Below are 17346 nucleotides of genomic sequence, written 5' to 3' on the forward strand. Positions count from 1 at the left end.
TTAATTTTTTAGAATTTTTAAGCCCAGCCCGAATAATAAATTCGATTTAAATTTTTAAGCCCAGCCCAGATTTTCAATATCATACTATTTTTTCCGGACCTGAAGACCTCTGATTTATATAATATTCGCAAAATTTTTATCGTTTTTTTGTATTATAGTGATTGAATTTTTTATAAATATTATCTAAAAAATAAAATAAATTATTTTAAAGATTATTAGATTCAAAGTTGTCATTAATATTAAAGGGAAAAATAGCTACCATACATTAACAATTAAAATGGACAATAAATTAGTCCATTAAAACTTTTAAAGGGTTATATTATTTGTAATGTACAATATGGGTAAGTTGTATTAAGTAGTTATTAAATATAATGGTCAGTGATGTATTGATTAAAAACTAGGCGGGGAGGAGGGGGCTATGATTTTTTTTATAATATTATCAAAAATATATATAATCGACTTTTTTTTATTAAGAATATGAATAAATTCTTAATTTATAAATATTTTAAAATAATGTAACAAATTTAATACCACCGATATCTATAACAAATTAAAAAATATATAATATAAATTTTAAAAAAAATATATAAATTTTTCATTTCTTTATTCTTTGGGCTGTATTTTTCTTTAAAAAGATTTAACTCACCCGCGTTAATTCTTTTTCCGTATTTTGATACATGGATCTGGAATTGACGAATTATTTACTCTTAAACTCGTTCGTTATCTGCTATGATCAAAATCATAAGATGAAAACCCTTTTCCCATTCGGCGTAGGATAAAGTATTCACACAGTTAATAAATTTTTTTTAAAAATTTCATTAGTAATATCTTAACCTGTCATATTAATTTAATTTTGAATCTTTGGCAGATTTTTTTTATTGTTTTCCACAAATCTCGAATTTAGGTTCTTAGGCCAATATCTTTATGAATAAATATAGTCTATATCGGAAAGAATTTCTAAAATAAATAATTATTAAAATTTATTTAAGTAATTTATTCTCGTTTTCAAAGCTATCCATTAGACGGGACTGCATGATGCTTTCTAGAGAAATTATAAATTGGTCTATTTTTAATTACTAAGTTTGAGGATTCGAATCGAAACGAATATCGGTTCTGATAAAAATAACGGCTCAAGGTTGAGGTTCGATTCGTAAAAAATAAAATATCGGTTCCCACTCTAACCTTAAATAAAACAGAAGCGGCGACGATTTATAATTTCTCTATCTTCTATGTAGCTATAAAAAAATATATATAAATATTTTTTGACTATAAAATTTTAATAACAATAAAGAGAAAAAGGATTTAATTTAACATAAAAAAATATTAAAATTTTTGGGAAGAGAACTAAAAATGGTAATATTATAACATAGGAAACTTATAAAATTGCCAAAGTTTATTGGAAATAGAACTACTAAATACTATAGTTATATATATATATGGGGAAAATGTTTTATACAATTTTATAACAAAAGCCAGTGGAAAAGCGTTGTAGGGGGTTGATTATAAAAATAAAAATGTTTAGATAAGTATAAATTAAGGTAATGCTAATTTACTCGTCTATGGTAAAAAATGCTATTTTTTTGGTCAATTCCGAACGTTTTTTTGAACTCAACAGGGCTTCTTTCCCCAAAAAAGAACTTTCCTCTTTCATTTTATTACAAGTGAAGCTTAATCCGGCTTCGTAAGGCGTATCGTCTGTGCGGATCTCGGCGTGCCAATGGTAGTAACCTTAATTAGAATTAAAGGTATAATATTGTATTAAAAGTGTTAAATATGGTATTCCATATTTTATTTTATTCTAGTTTGCTATCCCTCTTTTTTTTAGCCTTAAATACACTTCAATTAAAATTATTTTTTTTATACACTTCTTCTGTTTTGTCTTAAGAACATAAAAATTAAACAAAGTTTTTCCTAGGTCTCTCTTTTGTTTGAGTTAAACATATGGTTTTTGTATTTTCTTTTACTCCGGGGTTTTTCTTACCTTTGGAGTCCTTAGTAAGGTGTTCAGCAAATATAAGTTAGATATTTAGGTCCGGGAGATCGCCCTGCATCCTGAGGTATAATTTGAGTTCCGAAAAGTATAGGGGGGGGGGTAGTTTTTATCCCCAATTGTGTAAGATAAAACTAACACAACTCCCTTTCGCAAAAACTTTTATTCACTTTGCTCAAATTTTATTTTAATTTATAATTGCACGTTTTATTTTCCCTATAAAAGGGACTAATTTTTATGTTTACAAGAGGTATACTTTTTTTTAGTTTAAAATATTTATTTTCGATAAGATATTTTTGATTGATAATTTTGATAAAATAATTTTGGTTTGATAAAAATTTATAATCAATTTTTTTTCGATCCTAATAAAATTTAAAATAAAGTTAACGTGCCATTTATTTATATAAGTTTTTAATTTACTTAAATAATTTATAATAACTCATACCAGATTCCATGGCGTGTTACAAACCAGTAATTGAAGCCCCGCAACTTCATAAAATAAATCTCATTACTCAATTAATTAAAGATATATAAATTTGTATAAAACTAAAAAATATATATTATAATTTAATCCCCGAGATGAACAATCAAATTTAAAAATTCTGATTCAGATCTTTTGCTTAGGTATAATATTGGGATCCTTTGATGCAGATTTTAAATTATTTCGAAGAAATATAAAAAATTTCATGAATAGTAAATGCTTAAGTATTCTATTTCAAAAAGGTTATATTCTATTTTTAATTTTAGTAAAAAGTTAAAATCAATTTTAATAGTTCTTCCTTGTTAATTAATATTTTTTCTCACAAAAATTAAGAATATGTTTTCTTATTTTTAACTTTAAACTCTGATGGATATAAGAAAGTTTTATTAACCAAAAAACCTAAAAGTAATATAAGTTAATACAAAAAATATATAATCCAAACTCAACAATAACTTCAAAAATTTTAATAACTGATTCATCATCACAATCTATTTTTTGCATTGGAATGTATTAATAAATTATTCTATTAAACAACAATTTTGATGATATGGGTATGTGATTGTTAGGACAAACGTGAAATTATATGATTTTCAAGTCTCGATTTGCATCGTTTGAAACCGTATATTTAGACCTGTGTGCCGACGAAACCATCAGCCGTCGGCGCTAGTTTCAAAAATCTAATCGGTGGCCGGTGGCGCGCCGATTTTTAGCCGCCGTCAGCTTAGATGTGAATTGGCGCTCCGCTATAAATTTTTTATAACATATTTTTTTAATTGCCAATTAATTTTTTAGGAAAAATTAAATTAAAATATACACTACACTACATATATCTCAGCATATATTTTAATCTTTATTGAAGAGAAAACTCATTATAAATTCAAAATTGATTTTGTAATTTTATATATATAAAAGTAATTTAATTTAAATTTTCCGGACATAATGATTGTTACATGTTCGCTTAATTTGTTGTAATTCATTGTATATTTAAATACTTCTTAAATATTTCGCTTATTCAATTTGTTGTAATTGTATATTTAAATATGTTCATATTATCTTTTTATTCAATGAAATTAACATGTATATAAATACATCTCAAGGCGATTAAATATATATATTTTTCATTTTCTTTTACCACGCTTTTTTTGTATAACCATATTATAAAATAAAAAGATATTACATCAAAGTCAATATTTTAATAATATAATCAATAAAGACTATTGAATTTAATAAAGTGTCTTTTTTCTGTCTAATTTTTATCCTGTGCGACCATCCTAATAACCGTTCTAGATTAAATCTTCAAGCCTATAATTTCTCTTTTGTTTTTATCATGGTGGAGGATAGGAATCATATCAAAATCAAAGTTCTATTGAAAACATTGGATCTGAAATTTTTAGCCGAAAATATTGTTGATGAGGCAACTAAGAAATACAAACTTTTCGAAACAATTTACAAAGATATGGCTGTTAGTATTATGGACAACATAGATAACTTATCGTATCAACAGATGAAAGATTTAATACAAAAAAAAGTTGAAAAAAACAAGATTACGTGCATATTTGAATTATTCAATGCAAAACCGGACAAACTTGAGTCTTCCAGAGAGTATCTCGATAGACTGAAAGGGTATGGTTCGGGGCTCAATCCTAAATTTTTGTCGGTGCAATTTATGTTGAATTGTCATAATGAAAACTAAAAACAAGGTTGATAGAAGAAAATACTACAGAGCTCAATATCATAGAGGACATTGTTGTCAAATTGCAATCGTTGGAGATTAATAATAATAAAACATATGTAGAGAAAGATTTTTGGAGAAGAGAGGATAGAGCCGATTGGCAAGGCTATTCGTCTTGGAAAGAGAACAAGCAGGCTTTTAAGGCCAACAACAACTACAACAATAACAACAACAACAATTTCAAAAAACAAGAAATTATACAAACGCCATATAATTTGATACCAAGGAATAAGATAAATTTTATTAATGATTTTATGATTAATATGCAACTTAATAATCTAAATTTTTCTTTTTTGATAGATACGGGTTCTCCGGTGACATCCTTGCCCATTAAAGATTTTGAAAAATTGGAGAATTATGAAGAATTTGAGTTGGAAAATTGTTCTAAAAAATTGTTCTCTTATGAGGGTTCTCCTATCACAGTCGTTAGTCAGGTCTCGAATATTAAGGTTAAATATTTGATTACAATTAAATATTTAAATTTGTATGTATTGGATGGGGAGGGACCACCGCTATGTGGTCAAGACTGGATTAAAGAATTTGACATAATCAAATTCAACGTTGATGTAAACACTATTAATAAGAATGAGATAGGAGATAGGGTAAATTTTTTAACTTTTAACAATCCTTTCAAAGATACTGATAAATTTTATAAAAAAAATTATGTCATTCAATCGTTATTTACTAAAAAGGGGTATTTTGAAGAGAGTTGTGACATCAACAAACTAATTAAGAAATTTGATTGTGTTTTTAATGATAGAATTGGAAAAGTCAAAAATTTGGAAATAGATATTTTATTAAAAAATGACTTTAAGCTAAAATTTGTGAAGGCCAGGAGAGTGCCCTTCGAGTTAGAAGAAGAATTAGAAAACACTATAGAGCAATGGCGCCAGCAGGGAGTAATTAAGCCTGTCAGATTTTCACAATGGGCCACTCCATTAGTGTTAGTTAAAAAAAAGATAATACGTTGAGAGTTTGTGCTGACTGAGTTACTGTAAACCCACAATTAGAAAGGTTCGAATATCCGCTTCCAAGGATTAATGACATAATTGCTAAAGTAGGTAATAAGAAGTTTTTTTCAAAAATAGATTTCTCATCGGCGTTTCTGCAGATTCCTGTATCTAAAGAAACTTCCAAATTTTTGACCGTCTCCACACACAAGGGTATTTTTCAATTTAATAGACTACCTTTTGGGCTTACAGTATCAACTGCTTATTTCCAGAAGACTATGGACGAAATATTTGCTGATATTAAGGGGTCATTAATAATTTAGATGATTTGTTAATTTTTTGTAAGGATAAGTTAGACCATTTTTATAAATTGAAAAGAGTATTTGAAATAATGTTGGAATTTGGGCTGATTAGAAATATAAAAAAAAGTGAGTTTTACAATGAGAGTATAAAATATTTATGTTATTTAATAAGTGACAAAGACATAATGCCAAGCAAAGAAAAAATTGATCCTATAAGTAAAATGACCGAACCTAAGAATAAGGATGAATTACATTCTTGGTTGGGTCTTATGAATTATTATTCTAGATTTATAAGAGATTTTTCTAAATTAGCAGCTAATTTATATTATTTACTTAAAAGGGGTAATAAATTTTGTTGGGGAATCAATGAAAGAACTAGTTTTTACGAAATTAGAGAAAAATTGTGTAATGCACCAGTTCTTGCAAATTATGATAGAAATAAGGAATTGTTTATTTCAACGGATGCGTCCAATAAAGTCATGGGTGCTGTCTTATTTCAGGTAGAAGAAGATGGTTTAGAAAGGTCAATTGAGTTTATGTGTAAGGCATGGGCTGGAGCTGAAAAAAAGATATTCAATTATTGAAAAAGAAGGATTTTCTGTTGTTTTGGCAGTAAAAAAATGGAAAGAATATGTAGTAGGTAGGAGATTTAAAATTTTTTCGGGCCATAAACCACTGGTGAATTTGTTTGGAGTAGATCCTGTTAAGCTTTACATGTCTCCAAGATTACAGAAATGGGCTTTTTGTTTAGCCGGTTTTGATTTTGACATTAATTATAGAAGGGGTAACGATCAAATCATTCCTGATGGATTATCAAGGTTAATTAAGGAAGATATCATTTGTTTTGTTAATGTTAATAATGATATGAAGGATGTAAGAATAATTAACAATTTAGAATTGAAATGAGAAACCTTTTTAGATTCAGAATTAATCCAAGTTAAAAAAATTGTGTTGGAAAAAGGTGAAAATGATACGATGATTAAAGGTTACAAGGCATTCGGTAAGTTGTTGAATATTAAGAATGATTGTATTTTTAAGGGCGAACAAGTTATTATTCCTCAAAGGTTAAGAAAAAAGTTTCTTAGTGTGTTACATGAGGGACATATTGGGTTGTATAGGATGTTAGATACTATGGAAAGGTATTTTTGGTGGCCAGGAGTCAATAAAGATATTAAAGAAATTATTTTTAGATGTAATATGTGCATGATCAATGCGCCTAAACTCCCAAAAGTTAAACAAAATTATTGGGTACAACTTAACAAACCCTGGTACCGAGTCTATATTGATTTTTTTGGACCTATTAAAAATTTTTATGGATTAGTAATTATTGATGGGTACTCTCGCTGGTTAGAGATTATTAAGGTGAAAAACATTAATGGGACTACCACCATTATGGTATTAAATAATATTTTTTCCAGATTTGAGTATCCAGTAGAATTGGTATCAGATAATGGACCAGCTTTTAGGTCTGTTGACTTTAATAACTATTTGAAAGAGAAGGGAATTCTACATATATATACTCCTGCATACCATCCTGAGTCAAATGGTATGGCTGAAAGAGCTGTACGATCAGCAAAAAATATGATATATAAATTAGGAGGCTGGGATGACATTTTGGAAGATGTGTTATTAAATTATCGCAACACGAAACATGCGGTTACTAAGTCATCACCTGCTTTTAGATTATTCAGTAGTAAGATGGAAATGGAGTGATAATAGACCCAATTTAAAAAGAATAAATTTCAGAGAATTAACATTAGGCAACTCTGTCTTTATTAAAGTGGGCTCCAATCAAGAATGGCATGTGGGGATTGTCGTTGGGAGAATTAGTAACGTCATTTGGGAAATTCAGGTAGATGATAAGTTTCTCTTTGTTTATATTGATCACATTAGAAATTATCAATAGGAATATATTGCATTATATTTTTTTACTTATATATTGTTGGTTACAAATATTAAAACATCATACATATTCCATTTTTCCTAGTTATTATAATTATGAGTAATAAGTTACATTGTTAATAATGACAATAATTCCTTCTCTTTGTTTATATTGATCACATTAGAAATTATCAATAGGAATATATTGCATTATATTTTTTTACTTATATATTGTTGGTTACAAATATTAAAACATCATACATATTCCATTTTTCCTAGTTATTATAATTATGATTAATAAGTTACATTGTTAATATGACAATAATTCCCCCTACCAAATGTAATTGTTTATTATATTCCAAAAAAAAAGGAAATAATGACAATCATTCCCAATTGTAATTGTTTATTATATTCCAAATAAGGAAATAATGACAATAATTCCCCTTTCCAATTGTAATTGTTTATTATATTCCAATATAAGGAAATAATGGCAATAATTCCCCCTTCCCAGTTGTAGTTCCTACTATCCCCATATATATATTATTTTTTATATAATTCCTTGTTAATCTTAATGTAAGTATTAGGTATTATTTTAATAATGAAACCATTATTGTAACATTAAATATTAACCCTATTACTCATTTAACATTATAAAAGTTACCTCCCACATGCCAAACGAGTTCTTTCCTTCCCCATTTTTTGTACCATGCTGTGTTTTCAAGACTTAAATTTTTTTTAAATATTTTTTTTTTGGAGGTGGTGCATGTTACATGTTCGCTTAATTTGTTGTAATTCATTGTATATTTAAATACTTCTTAAATATTTCGCTTATTCAATTTGTTGTTATTGTATATTTAAATATGTTCATATTATCTTTTTATTCAATGAAATTAACATGTATATAAATACATCACAAGGCGATTAAATATATATATATTGATATATATTTTCATTTTCTTTTACCACTTGCTTTTTTTGTATAACCATATTATAAAATAAAAAGACATTACATCAACGTCAATATTTTAATAATATAATCAATAAAGACTATTGAATTTAATAAAGTGTCTTTTTTCTGTCTAATTTTTATCCTGTGCGACCATTCTAATAACCGTTCTAGATTAAATCTTCAAGCCTATAATTTCTCTTTTTTGTTATTATCAATGATGATCTTGTAATCAACGTCAACCCAGCTGTAGAAAAAACTCTTTTACTAAATGTGCTAGTTGCCGTAGCACCAAGAATTTTTTAGCTAGCGTGGGAAAATTAGAAAGTTTGATCCTCTTTTCTCTCCAGAAATTTAGAACATCCATATTTTGTGAATGCGTTTTCCAAGAAAAATATGGCATTCTTGTTCTAAATCACTTAAAGTGGAATCATAGTTTGTACTTGGTGTTGAATGTTTAGTTGTTAATTTTGTCAAATAATTTGAATTTAATATTACCACTTGATTCCCAATCGCTATATTTACTGCCCTAATATCGTCAAATAATTTGAATTTAATATTACCACTTGATTCCCAATCGCTATATTTACTGCCCTAATATCGTCATACTCTATACTTTATGATTAAGATGTTTTATAATAAATTCAGACGCTGTGTAATTTGTTCTATTATATATACACAATTTTCAATTTTTGAAATCTTGGGTCAAGAAAAAAAAATGAAAAAAATGAACATACTTATGTATTATTATTTGCAGATCACAAATCGCAAAGCAAGTTTTTTTAGCATATTTTCCTAAGGATTTTCATTTTCATTTACTAAAAAATTCCACTTCTAAAAAGTGATACCAAGTTTAAGTTTAAGGTAAACCTTTTTGTGCGGATAGGAATTCAAATTTTTTTTAAATTTTGAAATAAAAGCTAAAGGTACTTCTACTATATCTAATTCATAGTGAGATAGTGTTTCCCAACCCAATTAAAATTTTAAATTTTAATCTGCCCCAGATATACTTTCAAGCTAATTAATATACTATTCTAACTATTTGGGACATCTATCTGTATATCTAAAAGTTAGTGATCTGCATCGGGCCTAATTATTCAAGCCCGGCTAGGACCGAACCCGAAATTGTTTTAAAAAGTTTTACCGGCCCGACCCGAACCTGAATCTTTTTTTTAAAAAAAATTTACAGGCCTGGCTAGAATTTATTTAAATATAGAAATTAATTTGTATAATTACTCAAAATAAGATATATGTTATATGGCGTCTAGTTTCTATAAATAAAATCGAATACATAAAATTGATAAATTTAGTATTTAAAAAATTTCAAAGGCCCGACCGGGCCCGAATTCTCTTAAAAAATATTAGGCCCGACCCAGCCCGAACCCGATTTTTTTTAAAAATAGGCCAGGTCCGACCCAAAGCCCGTTCGGGCTGGGCCTACTTTTGCAGATCTCTACTTAGAGCAGTAATAATTTTTCTTATTCTTTTGATAAGATATTCAACAGAAGGTATTTGATACCATCTACTGTAATCATATTATGTAAACCATGACCCAAGCATGAGTGATGGTTCATATTCACCTAATCAAATACCTTTTCTAACAATGGGCCTCCATTTTAAAAATATATAAAATTATGGTAACTTTTGGATTTTTAAACTTTTGATTATTGAATTCTAAATGATGTCAAAATAATTATGATGTTAAAATACAAAAAATTTACAACAGTGATACTGACCAATTATTAAAATAAAAATGCATAAAATATGGAAATTATTTTTAAATATTTTTTGCGCCGGCGTGATTTTAATTAACGGTGGAGTTTTCGGCGTGGCCATGGCCGGCCGGCGTACAGGTCTACGTAAAGATCATTACAAATTAACTGGTTTTACACTTTTGGATACATTTTTGACTCAAATCAATGGTGATTCATCAAATGGCTGTATCCAATTTACAAATACTATATTACCTAGAACTCCTTTTGAGCGTATATTAAATCTTAATATTAAAAAAATTAAATATTTAGCTCAATTTTATTCAGAGAATATAAATGTATCAGAAGTCCAATTAATTTCAGTATTTAAATCTTAAATATTTTAAATATATAATCCTCCACGCCATGAAAGCATTGCATACTTTAAAATATATTTTCCAAATATATAAAAATTACTATATATTTTGACAACAATACCAATTAGTACAAGAACAAATGAAAGGACTTTTTCTTCATTATGGAGAATAAAAATCGATCTCAAAAGTATGATATCAGAAAATCGAATGAATGGACCAGCTCCACCTAATATGCATAGAGAATTCCCAACATAGAACAACCTATTGAAAAATTGACAAATTCTCAAATAAGATTAAACTTCCATTTATGAACGATATTTTGATTAATTTTCCTAAATGTTTAATTCTATATTTTAATGTAATTTGCATACCCTTTTATATAGCGATTTTTTTAACAATATGGAATTCGCTTGTAAACATTTTATATTTTTCAATATTTTGTGTTAAAAATTGTCATTTTTTAAATATAATTGGTTCTAATAAATATTATATGAATAATTAGTTCTAATAAATAATGTTCCAAAAAATTTTATCACAGAAAATTTCTGGCTAAAGGCCTGAAGCTATAGGTGTAAAAATTTAAAAGCAGATATGACTATGTTAGTGAATAAATAATTTAATTTTTCTAAATTCCACTAAAATAAAAACGGAATAGTATATATTAATATTTTCTGGGAAATATGATATGTAAGTAAATCTCAAATGAGAGATTCCAGTGCCCGTGAGATTGTGGCAAGGCTGTCTGATCTTAATGCGTCTCGAGTAAGTTAGGAATGCGAGCAGATTGATTATCAAATTTATACAAGTCATGATGGCTATATAAACAGTTAAACCCGTGTCTCGTTTTGAATATAAATTTTATCCCTATATACCCCCATCCCCCAAAAATATATATTAGAATAAAATTTCCCCCCTCTCCCCATCGTAAATTTTTTAAATATCATTTTAAACATAAAAAACTTGCTCCCTTGCCTTTTTTTAAATTTTAGCTAATGGTTTTTTAAAAATAAATTAATTAAAAATTTCCTTGCGATATCAAAAAACTCTCAGCGATAAAAAAAATTCCATCTATTTATTAGTTATCAATATCTAACAACAAAATTAGAAAATAAAAAATAAAAAATGGAGAAATATTTAATAAAAACTAATGTTGTTATTTATTGATGTCGGTATTGAAGATAGGAAAGAGTAACTTATTATTTATTTTATAATTTTATTTTATATAATAAATTACGTTTAAATATGATATGTGTGTATTTTTTTATTGCATGATAGATATAGTTGTTTAGTTTTATTATATTTAATTTATATCATTTATATTTACTAAATTTAATTCAAAATTGTTAGTTGTGCAACTATTCATAAAATTTAATGATATCCGGATTTATGTGCCCTAACTAATAAAATAAATATAACTGATTTTTAGGCATCATATCCAAAATTTATGATTCATTTAGATACCCTAAGCGATCAGATTTATTGATTAAGACAATATCGAAACGATATCCGGCATTAAAAATTTTAAAGTAAACTTACGTAGAATATTAAAAATACTAGGCAACAATAACTTGAAATTTAAACTACGATAAATGTGTTTTTAAGATAAAGGAAATAGAATATCTAGGACATAAAATAAATGGTGATTACAAACCATGAACAAACATGTAACAGCTATAATGATAATAGTGCTTACAAATTGAGCGTTGCAACGCTCCGTTTAAAAATCTAATAATGCATTTTAAATGGTATTGTGCAAATTGGATTTTTTTACGGCAAGCGTTAAAAAAAAGCAATCTGGTTTGATTTTTTTGTGCTTTTTTATTTTTGCGGGAAAATTTAAATGGATACAAAAATGTAAGTATAAATTTATCTCATATATTAATTGATAATATAACATTTAGAATATATAAATTTATATTTATATAATTTTATAATATATTAAATGATATTTTATATAATTTATTCATTTATATTTATAGCCCAGTCAAGTAAATAGACTTGTGGAGGAAAGACTCTTGGCTCTTTAGGAAAAGGTGCCATCCGAGAGCCAGTAAAATATATATTTTTATCTATAATTTAATATAATTTTAGATTGTATCTACTATCAATGGAAGCAGGCTTAGAAAGCATGGACCATAATAATAGATACCTCTTCAAAAGTGAGACATCAAGATTGTATCATAGTTTGATGTTGCAATCTAAATATCAAACTAATGTTGAAATATCTACTTCAACAGAAATACCTTCAAATGATACACCTTTATCTATATTTAATGATATAATATCTTAAATATTTTTGTATTGTAAATATTTTTATTTTTATATATTTATAATAAAGTAATATTCTATATTATAGTGTCCATTTTTGAAAAAAATATAAGCTAAAATTTGGGAGCTATTAAGATGTAGTAGTGTGTATATATATTATAAATTTTGAAACAATAATTATTTAGAGATCTAAATTTGAAGCCTTTCTAGGATTTTAATTCATTTACATATTTTTTTAATCTAAAAAATACCACTATATTTTAAAAAGATTACAAGCTAGGATAAGTAAAAATCTAATGTATCCTTGCATTTTTTTTAACCATAATTTAGCCAATATTATCTTCAGAATATGTAAAAAAAATAATAGTGTTTGTAATTTTAAGATATTGACCTTTTATATAGATAACTTTTATGGTTTATTGAGCCAATATTTTATTTTGACATCACCTTATGTAAATATAATAAATTAAATGAAATAAAATTGTATTATTTTAATAAGACATTTAATACTCTCTTACATGTTCTAGTGATCATTTTTATTCTTAAAGAAAAAAAAATATATTTAAAATTTTTCTATTTGCATTATTTGTTAATCTATTTATTTTTATATAATAGATATCTTATTCTATTTAAGGTGAATATATATAAATAAACAAACTTTTATAAATTTATTTAGCATTTTTATTTAAATATGTAGATTATTATAAATATATTAAGGTAGGATAAATAAATAAATTTACAAATGTGTGTAGATTTTTTTAAATACTATACATTAAAAATCATTTATGAATTTAAAAAATCTTTGAATAAATTTCTATCCATGAATATTTTAGTAGTCTTCCTTCTCGTCTTAGTAGAATTTGGTTTTTTAATAATTAAATATAAAGCAATAATTTGCTTATCTTGTAATCTTAATATGTCCATATTTTAATAAAAATAAAATCACGATTCAATTTTAAACAAAGAAAAAACGTACTGCTTTCAATTTAAACACAGATGCATTACGTTAAAAAACGTACTGCAAACGCAAATGCTCAATTTGTGCGCACTATAATGAATCACTTAAAATAAAAAAATTACAAGCGTTTATTGGACTTCTTAAGTATTATCATCGTTTCACTACTAATTTGGCAACAAAGGCGTCAATATATAATCTATTACTAAAAATAATCGATGGTATGGTCAGAAATTTATGATAACGCACACATAATTGACGCTCCTCTGCTAACGTCATAGCTACAATCTAGACCATTAATTCTCACTAGGCCTATTCAAAAAAAATTCGAATAATAAATTATTTGTTTTATCCGAATATGAATAATTATTTATTAGAATCGAATAAAACGAATTATTCGGAATATTTAATAAAGTGCTCTTAATAAATCTAACATTTTTCATTTCTATTTGATGACCTTCCAATTTGACAGGTAATGTGTTAATAAAAAGTCTAGCACAAATTAACGCAATATTTAAATTTTTATTTACTGTATTTTTCGAATCTCGCGAAAAATTTATTTTTTGAATCTCATAATAAATTATATTAAGAAATTACACAAACCAAAGATATATAAAAATATAATAAATTTCTACAATAAATTATTGCTAGTAGCCTAATTATGTTAAAAGAGAATGCTTAATAAAATAGTTATGTTCCCCACAAAAAGAGCGATTATAAGGAAATATCAAATCAATAAAGAAGGTGAAAAGGCTGCTTCAATCATTTCAAAAGCATTAGAAAATGTAAAGGCAAAAAAACATTCCCTCTTATTAATCATTATAATAGGTTTTTTTCACACCTAGGGAATATCTATCTATATAAGGAACATCAACTGCTTGTGAACGGTTATTCTTAGTTGGAACTAATTTGTTGTCAAAAAATCGCATGTCAGATAAGAAAGAAAATATAAGAAAAACTCTTTGCCTTAAAAATTGACCTAGAATTATGAATTAAATTAATAGTATTTTTTGTTTATAACTTGATTACATATTTTTTTTTATCATCAGATTATTGATTACATATTTTTTATTAATTATTATAATACTTTTTCTCTTTGAAATCAAATTTGTAATAAAAAATTTGTCAATATATTTGAGTATGATATATTTTATTAAGAAAATTAATTTCAATTATTAGAATAATTCAAATCGAATACGAATAGTAAATTATTCGATTCGTTTGCACTATTCGATTCGAATTCGTTTTTGTATAATAGGCCTAATTCTCACTGCAGATGCTTCCAATTATAGTGTGGTCGCTATTATCACATCTACAGATAATACTGAAAGGTAGTGTTGTTAAACGGCTCGTTTTGAGCCGATTTTTAAAAACAGCTAACAAAATATTTCGCCCAGAAAAATATTACGCAAACCTTTTGCTTATAAAAGGAACAAATGTCTAGACATATATTGTCAAAATCTCAAGGCTTAGGCAATATCTTTCTGGCTAAAATATTGAGTTAGCCGTTTTTAAAAATAGGCTTAAAACGAGCCGTTTAACAACACTACTGAAAGGTTTATTGCATTCGCTTCATGGGTACTCTCAAAAGCTGAACAAAATTATTCTTAAATAGAAAATAAATATTATCAATCATTTTCGGTCAGAATAAAATCACAATATACTGTTTGATCTATTTTTAGCCCAATGAGAAATATAGCACAGTTATCACGAGACTAACTTGATGGAAATTATTCCTAGCTAAATTTCAATGCTATGTAATCTTTAAAAATACCCATAAACACGGGAATGCTGGCTGCTTGTCACGATTACCCTCAAACCGGAACCGCATGAGATACCAAGCGAACCTTTGTACAATCCATAACAGAGTTATTATGAAACAACGAAAAATTAGTTTAAAACTAAGATTAAAGACAAATATAGGTCCAGTGTTAATTCAAATTATGAGATTTTTAGAAAATACGTGGCATACAGAAGTGGATAATACATACACATTTTTTTATAATAATAGAACTGGTTCCATCGAATTGTAATACCCAAGTGATTAATATAAGATTCATTATACTGCACGAAGGATATCTAGAAATCCTTCCGTCTACATATATGGTGGCCCACAGACACAACTAAATAAAAGACAATGGAATCACCCAAGCCAGCCTTTTGCCAGAGTGAATATCGATTTCGCGGGACCTGTAAACAGACAATTATGGTAACTCCTCAAAGACAATTTCTCTAAATGGGCAGAAATAGAACCGATTTCGACTAAAGATGCTGAGTTTGCAAATATCTGCGTTTTGTCCTCGTTATATGGTCACAGATAAAGGGCTTCTTTTTCAAGGAATGGAATTATTAAATTTGTGCAAAGGCTACAGCATAATACACCATAAAATAACACCTAATCATCCACGTTCCAACGGAGAAGTAGAGAGATTGGTAATATGCTAATTCAAGAAACAATATAAGAGTTATTCGCGTATCGCAATACTCCACATGCGACAATCGCAGTTACTTCAGCTTCGTTATTATAACGGGAAGACCATTTTCAAAATTAAAACATGAAGGGTTTAAAGATAACTTAGTAATTAAGGAACTAAAAACATTTCAAGATAATGATACTGTACGGATAAAGAATCTTAGAGACCAAAGATATCAACCCAGTTATACACCCGAAGAAATAGATCGAGTGAGTATGATTACCTATATTAAACAATCTCCCAAAGGGATAGAAAAAAAGGCATCTAACTTACGAAATCGATTTACCACGAATAAGGAGAATACTACTAATTAGGGAAAAATAAGGGAAAAGTATATTTAACTTCCAACAGAAAATCAATTGCCTATAGCAAATTGTTACAGGTAATGAGCATCATTGAATTTAAAGAAAATTCTTCACGTTACTCGACGAGAAGACCACTGGAAAGATTTTCTTCAGGTGAAGGATAATGTTATTTTTGAATATTATATTATTTTTGTTATGTTTACATGGAAATGAACTTCATCATTTGAATAGACTTTTTTATCATTCTTATTAAACAATAACATTATAAAGTTTGACTAAGAAGCCAGGAATTCCAATAAAGTCATTTATTCAAAATTGTTACCAATTCATTTTAAGTAGTAATTTAACGAATTGACGCTGCATGGATATAAACACGAATATACAAATTAAACTACAAGATGATGAACAAGATGTATCTGTCTCGGTATGTTCAAACAAGAGGAAAATGAATCCATACTCCATTTCGCCAAAGGCTAAAACATTTAGTAATTAATTGCTAGTTTAGGAATACGCTAGAGCATTCTCTACGTGATTGGTTCATTGCAGGTCTGTCAAACATTTATATTACCCTACATTTATTAGCCAATGACGATATCACTTTTGGTAAAGCTTTAGAAAATACCTACGGGTATGGAAAACTAGAGAATAGAAGTAGCGAGACTGCAATCAACATCAAATATTGTCAATTTAGTTTAAAATGATATTAATAATAAGCTAACATTCAAGACCGGTACATAAATGCCTTTTGGAGCTTGTATAAGTTGTGGGTCTCATTTTCGTAATCGCGGCCCTTTCAAAACTGCTACATGTTACAGCTGCAATAAAGTAGGGCACATTGCTAAAGTATGAAGAAATAAAAATTCAAATAATCTAAATATTTTCAGATATAACATTATCCTTCGCCTGGAGAAAATCTTTCCAGTGGTCTTCAAGTTCTCTTCGGGTAACTTGAAGAATTTTTTTTTAGTTCAGAATGATGTTCATTAGTTGTAGG

The 17346-nt window shown here is 27.2% G+C and overlaps 1 protein-coding gene across 2 annotated transcripts in view; it reads right to left on the reverse strand.

The window, feature by feature from the left end:
- Positions 1-17346, reverse strand: part of LOC135922744 (sarcosine dehydrogenase, mitochondrial-like) — a 77279-nt gene that overhangs the window by 13342 nt on the left and 46591 nt on the right. For both annotated transcript variants that reach the window (XM_065457193.1, XM_065457192.1), the window contains one exon: positions 1554-1728. In XM_065457193.1, coding sequence (XP_065313265.1) covers positions 1554-1728 — 175 coding nt within the window. The remainder of the gene's footprint in view (positions 1-1553; positions 1729-17346) is intronic.

This window comes from Gordionus sp. m RMFG-2023, chromosome 1, assembly GCF_954871325.1.
Source record: "Gordionus sp. m RMFG-2023 chromosome 1, tfGorSpeb1-WG-v2, whole genome shotgun sequence".
Taxonomy (NCBI): domain Eukaryota; kingdom Metazoa; phylum Nematomorpha; class Gordioida; order Chordodea; family Parachordodidae; genus Gordionus; species Gordionus sp. m RMFG-2023.